This window comes from Bos grunniens, chromosome 8 (genome assembly GCF_055505025.1).
Source record: "Bos grunniens cultivar Pamir isolate PY7600 chromosome 8, Bosgru_T2T1.0, whole genome shotgun sequence".
NCBI lineage: Eukaryota > Metazoa > Chordata > Mammalia > Artiodactyla > Bovidae > Bos > Bos grunniens.
This window is the reverse complement of record NC_141172.1, coordinates 5,726,851-5,737,542: the sequence shown is the minus strand read 5'-3', so window position 1 is coordinate 5,737,542 and position 10,692 is coordinate 5,726,851. Positions and strand designations below refer to the sequence as shown.

At 40.4% G+C, this 10,692-nt stretch overlaps 1 protein-coding gene and 1 pseudogene across 1 annotated transcript; one reads left to right on the top strand and one right to left on the bottom strand.

Annotated features, from left to right (window-relative positions):
- Positions 1 to 2,876: 2,876 nt before the first annotated feature.
- LOC147366585 (U2 spliceosomal RNA) lies at positions 2,877 to 2,999 on the top strand (annotated as a pseudogene).
- A 2,097-nt stretch (positions 3,000 to 5,096) lies between these two features.
- LOC147366584 (disintegrin and metalloproteinase domain-containing protein 20-like) lies at positions 5,097 to 7,960 on the bottom strand. The gene has a single exon (XM_086414722.1). It carries the CDS (start codon positions 7,643 to 7,645, stop codon positions 5,378 to 5,380), a length of 2,268 nt encoding a protein of 755 aa, XP_086270848.1. The 5' UTR covers positions 7,646 to 7,960; the 3' UTR covers positions 5,097 to 5,377.
- Positions 7,961 to 10,692: the final 2,732 nt, after the last annotated feature.

The window sequence follows — 10,692 nt, the reverse complement described above, 5'->3', positions numbered from 1 at the left end:
GCATAGTCAAGAAAGCAGAAATCGATGTTTTTCTGGAACTCTCTTGCTTTTTCCGTGATCCAGCAGATGTTGGCAATTTGATCTCTGGTTCCTCTGCCTTTTCTAAAACATTTGCAACATGAACATCTGGAAGTTCACGGTTCAAGTAGTGCTGAAGCCTGGCTTGGAGAATTTTGAGCATTACTTTACTAGCGTGTGAGATGAGTGCTATTGTGCGGTGGTTTGAGCATTTTTTGGCATTTCCTTTCTTTGGGACTGGAATGAAAACTGACCTCTCCCAGTCCTGTTGCCACTGCTGCATTTTCCAAATTTGCTGGCATATTGTGTGCAACACTTTCACAGCATCATTTTTCAGGATTTGAAATAGCTCAACTGGAATGCCATCACCTCCACTAGCTTTGTTCCTAGTGATGCTTTCCAAGGCCCACTTGACTTCACATTCCAGGATGTCTGGCTCTAGGTGTGTGATCACACCATCTTGATTATCTGCATCTTAAAGTCTTTTGTGTACAGTTCTTCTGTGTATTCTTGCCATCTGTTCTTAATATCTTCTGCTTCTGTTAGGTCCATAGCGCTTCTGTCCTTTATAGAGCCCATCTTTGCATGAAATGTTCCCTTGGTATCTCGAATTTCCTTGAAGAGCTCTCTAGTCTTTCCCATTCTGTTGCTTTCCTCTGTTTCTTTGCATTGATCACTGAGGAAGGCTTTCTTATGTCTCCTTGCTATTCTTTGGAACTCTGCATTCAGATGCTTATATCTTTCCTTTGCTCCTTTGCTTTTCACTTCTCTTCTTTTCACAGCTATTTGTAAGGCGTCCTCAGACAGTCATTTTGCTTCTTTGCATTTCTTTTCCATGGGGATGGTCTTGATCTCTGTGTCCCGTACAATCACGAACCTCCATTCGTCATTCATCAGGCACTCTGTCTATCAGATCTAGTCCCTTAAAACTATTTCTCACTTCCACTGTATAATCATAAGGGATTTGATTTAGGTCATACCTCAATGGTCTAGTGGTTTTCCCTACTTTCTTGAATTTAAGTCTGAATTTGGCAATAAGGAGTTCATGATTGAGCCACAGGCAGCTTCCGGTCTTGTTTTTGCTGACTGTATAGAGCTTCGGCATCTTTCGCTGCAAAGAATATAGTCAATGTGATTTCGGTGTTGATCATCTGGTGATGCCCATGTGTAGAGTCTTCTCCTGTGTTGTTGGAAGAGTGTGTTTGCTATGACCAGTGCATTCTCTTGGCAAAACTCTATGAGCCTTTGCCTTGCTTCATTCCATACTCCAGGGCCAAATTTGCCTGGTACTCCCGGTGTTTCTTGACTTCCTACTTTTGCATTCCAGTCCCGTATAATGAGAAGGACATCTTTTTTGGGTGTTAGTTCTAAAAGGTCTTGTAGGTCTTCATAGATTCGTTCAACTCAGTAGGAATAATTCCTTTAAAAATGATGAAATTATTTCAACTTATCAGAAAATGTATACATCTCCTATGTTTCCAGTAAAGGTTTACATTTTACCACATTGTTTGTTTCTCTACTCACTGATTTTTAATATATATGACAATTGTTATTTGTATTGACTTGTAAGAATCCTTTACTTATTGTTTAAAATATTTTGTATTTTGTAAACCTTCTTCTTAGCTTTTAGAATTTTTTTTTTTTTTTTTTTTAGACAAGATACGGGACACCTTGGACTTCCCTGGTGACTCAGATGGTAAAGAATCTGCCTGCAACACGGGAGATCTTGGTTCAATCCCTGGATTGGAAAGATTCCCAGGAGAAGGAAATGGCGACCTACTCCAGTATTGTTGCCTGGAGAATTCCATGGACATAGGAGCCTGGAGAGCTATAGTCCATGGGGTCACAAAGAGTCAGACACAGCTGGGTGACTAACACACACACACACACACACACACACACACAGGGGACACCTTAGGGCTTCCCAGGGGGCTCGTAAAGAACCTGCCCATCAATGCACAAGACACAAAAGGCTTGGGTTTGATCTCTGGGTCGGGAAGATCTCCTGCAGGAGGAAATGGCAACCCCCTCCACAATTCTTGTCTGGAAAATTTCACAGACAGAGGAGTCTGGTAGGCTACGGTCCATGGGGTCCCAAAGAGTCACACACAACTGAGCACACACGCACATGGGACACCTTGGCTCTTCTTTCTTTCTTTTTTTTTTTTTCATTTTTTTTCTTTTCTTTTTTTTTTCTTTCTGTTTTTCTTTTTTTATATTTTATTTCTTTAATAGAAAATTATTTAATTAGTATACATGTGTTCCCCATCCTGAACCCTCCTCCCTCCTCCCGCCCCACACCATCCCTCTGGGTCGTCCCAGTGCCCCAGCCCCAAGCATCCAGCATCGTGCATTGAAACTGGACTGGCATCTCGTTTCATACATGATGTTTCACATGTTTCAATGCCATTCTCCCAAATCTTCCCACCCTCTCCCTCTCCCACAGAGTCCATAATACTGTTCTATACATCAGTGTCTCTTTTGCTGTCTCGTATACAGGGTTATCGTTACCATCTTTCTAAATTCCATATACATGCGTTAGTATACTGTATTGGTGTTTTTCCTTCTGGCTTACTTCACTCTGTATAATAGGCTCCAGTTTCATCCACCTCATTAGAACTGATTCAAATGTATTCTTTTTAATGGCTGAATAATACTCCATTGTGTATATGTACCACAGCTTTCTTATCCATTCATCTGCTGATGGACATCTAGGTTGCTTCCATGTCCTGGCTATTATAAACAGTGCTGCGATGAACATTGGGGTACACGTGTCTCTTTCCCTTCTGGTTTCCTCAGTGTGTATGCCCAGCAGTGGGATTGCTGGATCATAAGGCAGTTCTATTTCCAGTTTTTTAATCGCTTCTCGGCCTTTTGGCTAAGATCAAGTGTAGCTTTTAGAATTTTTATAGTAGGATTTTATATGTAGAAATTCCTGTAAGCTACATTTAATGGCAGTTTTTATGTTTGTTTTTCAGTTCTATAGTTTTTGACTCTCAATCTAATTGTTCTGGGTCCTGAGATAAAAAGTTAATATAAATAGTGAGATTCACTTTGCTGTGCAGCTGAAACTAATAGATTGTAAAAAACTATACTCAATAAGAATGTAAAAGTTAATGTAAGTGGTGACAAAGAAGAACACTGATTTATTCCCAGTTTCACTGGGAACTTCATTTTAAAGAATGTTCAATGATTAATTTTCAATGATATTTATTATTAGGTTAGGAAAGCTTGCTTTTATTCCTACCTGGCTATGAAGTACTTTTCATTGTCAAAAGAGTTTAAATGTTATTTAAGGCTTTTTCTGTATGTGCTGTGATGAGCATATGTTTTATGTTTTTAATATCCAGTAAGAAATTATATAAACTACGCTTGCCTTTACAGAAATAAACCCTACTTTGTGAAAATGTTATTTTCTTCCTTCTGCTGAAGATGTTATTTTCTCATTTTTGCTGAATTTGATATACTTGTTATTTGTGATTTTTGTTCGATCTCTGTACATGAAGTTGGTATTTCTTTCTTGTATTGTTTTTGTCCAGAGTTTTACTGGATGCATAATATTAGTTAAATACCTTATCCTTTAGTTTTATCCTGTAAAGTAATTTCTGCTTGTGAATAACTGAGGTCTGTTCCTTAAGGTTTAACACTCAGCAGCTTACCTTTGAGGACTGCTGTCTGTGGGTAAAATGTAGGGAAAACAATCCATTTGTTATTAATTTCGTTGTGTTAATCAGATATTTACTTTTTATAAATTGATACTATTCATTTATAGTTTTACTTAAAATGACACATCCCACGTAAGTTTCTTAGTAATTTTTTCATGTTTAAATATCTGCTACGGTGCTCAGAGGGTAAAGAATCTGCCTGCAATGCAGGAAATCCAGGTTCGATCCCTGGGTCAGGAAGATCCCCTGAAGTAAATGGCTACCCACTCCAGTATTCTTGCCTGGGAAACCCCATGGACAGAGTAGTGTGGCAGGCTACAGTCCATGGGGTCCCAAAGAGTCAGACATGACTGAGCAACTGGCACTGGCAGCTTTCTTTCATTGTTTCAAATAGTGAAGGTTTTGGTGTCCAGCATTTGCAAGTGGACTGCCAGCTTTATGAATCTTAATAGCAACAAACATAATGGCAGTTCCCCAGCAGTGTAACAACGGGACCAAAGAAGGGCACAGCTAAGAAAATTCCTCCTGGGACCCGAGTCGTCAGCGTGTGTCTAGAAGGCTATGCACATGTGCTAAGGAGTAACTACCCACTTAGAACAAGGAGAGGATGGTATGGGCAGACTTGAAACACTTCCAGGCCACAGGGAAATTTATTACAAAAGGGCACAACTCTCATTGGCTACTGGGAGTCAAGCACATTTTGACCAATACTAGCTGGAGAAAAGGCCACTCTGAATATCAGTGAAGGCATAGAATAAAAATGAGTATTTCAGACCAAATGGAGAATCTTAAACTGAAGTAGAATAGCCAAAATGAAACATAAAATTAAATGCCCCTTTAAAATCAAAGGGAAGAGGTACTGTTCTTGGAATCATTGCAGAAGGTCCTGTGGCTCTAGTATGTGATCCCCGAGGAAAGGGTTAGCCCACCTGGTATGGGAAACTCAGGGATTTGGAGAACATTTAGACCTGGGACTCAAAACTGGGAGGCTACAATGCTTGGTAGCAGTGCCAGTATGGCTGAGACTTACAGTCTTGTTGGTTCTGAGTGTAACCAAATATGTATATAGCAGAAATTATGGTTGCTGCTAAGGCGAAAGCTGTTAATGAGACAATTCTGACATGAACACAAATCAAATTTTCCCCGGGTTTCAACTCTTTCTCTAGTTCCTGCCATTGGCAGAAAGGAACAGGAGAGGATTGGCATATAAGACATGTAATCTGTAGGTTACCAGTCCCTGTGTGACAAGGCCAGAGTACAAGGAGGAAGGGCATGTGGGATAGAGGAACAGTAAATCAGACACACACACGAACACCATCCACAGACTGTCTCTGCTCCAGACACACACAGAGAATAATTCCATAAAAATTGACCACTTAAAATCGCTTAAAATAATGGAAAGTAGAAATAGGCTAGGATTAGTAAATTTTGTTTACTGGTTGTTTATGGTCCCAAATGATTAGAAAAAGTTGGAATTTTCTGCCAATGATCTAGGACACATGTTATAACATTGTTACTTCCAGGAGATTACAATCTAATCCTTGGGAAAGATCACTAGGCTTTGGCAGTCTCTTGAAATAGGAGCTATTGGTTTTTCCTTGTTTGTTGTTTTTTCAGTAGGCACATTCTGTGTTTCTTCCTTAGGTAAAGTTAGAATATTCTGTGCTTACATCCTAAGTGAAGCCGTAACATGTCTAGTTTTTAGGTAGGTTTTGGGTAGTTTTCTCAGATTTTGGTGGAACAGCCTGTTCTTTTTCATCTTTCTTTTTTGGTCTCGTGAACAGCCAAAGCAAAAGCAACAGACATATTATTAGAAACAAAAGAAAAATCAGCAAATATGGTAGCAGGTTCCTCTTGTTCCCCCTTTCTTCTGTTTGGCGCTCAGGGGCTGGGCCACTGTCCACACTGCCTCCTCTGCCTTTTTCCTGGCAGACGGGAGGGCCCCACCCGTAGTTGCAGTGGCAGTGCTGTCTGTTGTTGCAGACTCCCCTCAAAGAGCAGAGCTGAGGTGAGCAGTTACGTGGAACAGTGGAATAAGAGACACACCTCCTTCTGATGCAGATGTTTTCGGGACCACACTTTGTACCATCGTTCACTGCACCAATATCAGCTATTCTTATCCCGAGGTGGTAGTCTGTACCCCAGCAAGTGTTATTTTCGAATTTAGTCCAATGCAGAGTAATATGATCGCTCATTACAGGAATTTCTTTGACGTTCTCACACTGAATCCTCCCACACAGGCTGTCTGCCATGCTGCATCTTATGTATGAGGTTTCTGTGATACCACAGTTACCAAAACGGTCACCTCGGGTATTTATTGCCCTGTAGCAATTCATGTCTGCATCCTTGGCCTCTTTGCCAAAGATTTGCCTACAGTGTTCATCACGCTGATTGCATCTCCTTCCATAGCAGTAACCACCGCCTGTGCAGGAGGCCCCATTCTGCACGTACACATCATCTGGACACTGATTGGTTGTCCCATTGCACCACTCTGGAAGATCACATTCATTTGCTACTTGCCTACACAAGGTGCCTGATTGGCTGAACATGCAGTTATGGCAACAAAGCCCAAAAGCACAGTTGACACCAGCTGTCATAGTGCAGTTTAACTGACAACAGGGATCAGTGTTACATGTCTCTAAGGATCCACAGTCACACTCTTCTCCTGGTTCAACCACACTGTTTCCACAGCGTGGCACCCTGATGACTGTCTGTGGCTTTGGTGTATTGTACAAACAGGATCTTCTACGACCAATGTTCCAATAATCAGCATAGCTGCAGTTGCTGAATTTAGTTGATACTTCTACTTTTGTAAACATTACGCACCTTGGTGCTCCACACTGACATGTTTTGGTATCATGATGTATACCCAAATTATGACCCACGTCATGAGCCACAATATATGAGTAAAAAGGAATCCCTTCATCATGGAAAGTCTCAATTGAACAGCTAAAACGAATTATACACGCTTGTGTATCATAAGCTAGGCCAAATGCTTTACCAAATTTCTTTTTTAGAAAAAAATGTGCAATATCATGGGGCAAACGATTTTGTAAGCCCCTTCGCTTCCATTTGCAAAAGTTCTTCAAGGTAACTAAATGGTTTTCTATTGTAATAAGGCTTCTTTTAGTCCATACCTCCATTCCCTTGAAACGTAACTCAAGATCCATTGGTTTAAACATGTCACTTACTCCATTTAAAATAAGGTATGCTTCTTTCTGCACCATCGAAAGATTACCGTCATGATGAAGATATCGACTGTAATCTATGACCACTGCCACTTCAAGAAAATAGTGGTGGGTCCACCAGCCTGTATAGTCACTTTGCATCAAAGTGGAATTAATGCTTTCTTGAATCTTCAATTGTCCTGCTATTTTTTCATCTGTTAACCCACATTGAAAGTATGAAAAATTTGTCTCCTCATTGTCTAGCTTATATATTAGATGCTCAAATGCAGTAGAAAACCTTTTGGGTTCAATTTCATAAACAATGTCATTTGTCTGTAACATTCCTTGAAAGCCCCCGAAGCAGTTACTGAGGGAAACCAGAGACTCTGGGTCCCCCTCCACGTAACCACTGTAATAACAGTCATCCTGGACAAAAGGTTGGTCTTCCAGGAGAACACCCTTGTCTGCGTAGGTGAACACTGGGAAGTTTTTGGACAAAAAATTCTTCTTGACCTTTATATGAACAACATGTCTCTGGCCCCCAAAATGCAGTTTGTAAGAGAACCAGCCTTGAAGCTTCATGCCTCTGCCAGTAGGTGTTACCCTCCGGGGAATCACCACTTCTGGGGGGCCAAGTCTTTGGGCGTGCCCAAGCTGGGGCCATCCAGGAAGGAAGAGGAATACTTTCAGCCAGACAAGCAGGAGAGTAACCTTCATACACACCAGGAACTCACCAACACCTATCGCGGAGACATCATATCTAGCCATTGGTGGAAAAAGAGGGCAGGATAGCATACATCAGTGTTCAGTCTCCTCCGTCTGAGCTGATGTATTCAATGTTAACCTTTAGTTTGTTGTCTGGCAAAGTCATGCAGTCAAAGCAGCAGCACTAAAAGAAAAACAAATAAGTAGAACAGGGACTGGGTGGGAGTGATGAGCAAACCAAGATAGAGGAAAAAGGAAGGGTACAGGTTAGGATGAATGAGAGTTTGGCTTAAGACATGTCTGACGGGCTCTTAAGTAATGGTGAGGCAGAGTGAGACTGTGTGAGTACACACGAATGGTGACTGGCCTACGATGACACTTGTTGAATCTAGAGGAAGGGCACATAGTGATTCGTGATACAGTTCTTTATGTCTATTAATATGTGCAAACATTTCCACAATATATAACACAAAAGAGTCTTACTGGAAAGGTGAATGAATATCATCTTCTGATAAAGGAGTCTTGTGTTACACATTTGGATGTTATGATAATAAACTATAGGTCCTCCTTTTACTTACAAGTGAGAATTCTTTAATCATAATACTCAGGAGAGATATAAATATTCGCAGATATTATATTTTCTCATTGTCCATATGATGTATTTCCATGTAACAAGTCATTATTTGTCCTACGTCCTCTGCATTTCTCTTCATCTAAATCTATGAAATTGCAGGCGTCCAGCACTGCTAGCTTTCACAGCTTTGAGGATCTACTGTAATGCTACCTAATGCAATGACTGGTAGACCCAGGTGGCCGTGGGAGGGGGAATATGTTGGGTTGTTGATGGATGTTACTCAAATGTATTTACATTCTATCATACTGTTAAGAAGAACAGCATTTAAAAACCTGTACCCTTATAAAATGGAAGGAAATCAGGGTAGCTGGGAGGGTAGCAATTGAAAATTGTTATGTACTGAATGCAAAATAACCTTCAGAAGTAAAAAGGAAATCAGTGGCTCCTTGAAGGAGGAAAGCTTGGAGTAAGGAAATATTGTCTTAGAGTGGCAAAGACATCAAAGTCTCCACATTATAGGACTTTAAGGTAATCAGTTCCCGAGTTCAACCTCACAGTGTATTACTTCATAATAAAAACAGGTAATACATATACCGTATGAAAATACCATCTACAGTTATCTCCATCATACAAATGTGTTATCATATATTTGTTAGCATGAAATATGACAACATGCCTGGCTGGCAATACTGATATTCTGCCTTCTTCTTTGACCAAAGCATTTAAAAAACATGTAATGTTCATACATGATGGTATACACTTAGAAAACATAAATGAACACACAGATCAAGATTATTAACCGGTCTAGAGCTCTAATTTGAACAGAGGTTTTAGGGGAAACAGCACATTTGGGATTTTTAAAAGTGCTTTCAATACTTTATATTTAAAATGCTTGCTTTAACTTACCTAGTGAAATATCCACTGTCTTTATCAGATCATGAAAATAATTCTGTTGTGTACAGTCAGAAGCCTTGGCCTAGTTGAAAAAGACACAGAAAAGCTAGCTCTGAGGATGCTAATTCAGGTTGATCCAGTCTACTTCCCACACTAGGTATAAAAATGAAGATGCGTGATTAAGGAAGGACCTACCATCTACTAGATCCTGTAGTCATTTCTGCTTAATTAGAAAATATTTTGTGTCTATGTTCCTTGACTTCCTTTCTCTGGAATCGTTTTTCTGTCATTTATGGAATTTTCATTTCATAAAAGGAAGAAACAATGTCCTGTGTGCTCACACTTCTTCACAGAAAACCTGTTATTCCTAGTTAATTCTGCTAACTCTTTAAATCAAAAGGATAAGGTGACAATGTGTAGCCCAGCAGAGAAGATTTCCATTCTCAGAATCTCCATGTGCCATACAGACTAGACATTTGTTAATAATTTGCTTTGATGATCAAACATACTTCCAGACCTCTAAACAGCTAGCCATCTCACTAAGCTGTGCTGTGCTTGGTCGTTTAGTTATGTCTGACTCTTTGTGACACCATGGACTGTAGCCCACCTGGCCCTCTGTCCATGGGATTCTCCAGACAAGAATACTGGAGTGGGTTGCCAGGCTCTCCCTTCAGGGGATCTTTCCAACCCAGGGATTGAACCCAGGTCTCCCACATTGCAGGCAAATTCTTTACTGTCTGAACCACCAGGGAAGCCCCTCATTAAGCTACCATTTACAATACATTCTTACTCTTAAACCAATTCTCAAATCAGTCCTACACAAACTTCAAAGAACTGGGCATCTGATTTACTAAGGTATTATCCACCAATAATTTCACTTACCTTCTGGGTACCAAGTGAGGGACCGTCTAGGTTAATTTCATAGCTCATTTTCAAAAATGATTAGACGTTGACTTGAGGACATGGCCTGTATCTTAATATCACCGTAACTGCCCTAACTCCTACATAGTATGAAACTGTTAGCCACAACCTCAGTCCTAATGAAAATTCACTCCTCAGATTTATAAAGGATGAAGATAACTTGTCATCATTTTCCCCCTTTTCAGGGCCCTTTATTTGACGTTTTACTACTGTAGTCTTGTTTTAGATCCCGTCAATTCAACCACTGTGGACTAAAATCCTCAACCCAAACTAGTGCAGATTTTTTCACTTGCTTTCACACTCTTAACAAAAACTGCAGAACTGCTCAGGAAGGAAATTACAGAGTATGTTTGTGGTAATTAATGAGTAAAAGGCAGGCTAAAATTGGCACGAGGTACCTGGTGTGTGTGCTGTGTGCTGAGTCATGTCCAGCTCTTTGCCATTCTGTGGACTGTAGCCCACCAGGCTTCTCTGTCCATGGGATTTCCCAGGCAAGAATACTGGAGTGGGTTGCCATTGTCTAGTCCAGGGCATCTTCCTGAACAGGGATTGAACCTGTATCCTCTTTCATCTCCTGCATTAGTAGGTGGATTCTTTACCCCTGAGCCACCTGGGAAGCCTGAGATGCCTGATACTTCGGTCAAAATGATGAAATAATGAACTGATACTTTCTTCAACACTTTGTTTTTAATACATTTGAGCTTTTTTGCCTGCATATAGTGATATTGTTTAACTTGCTAGTTTTCTA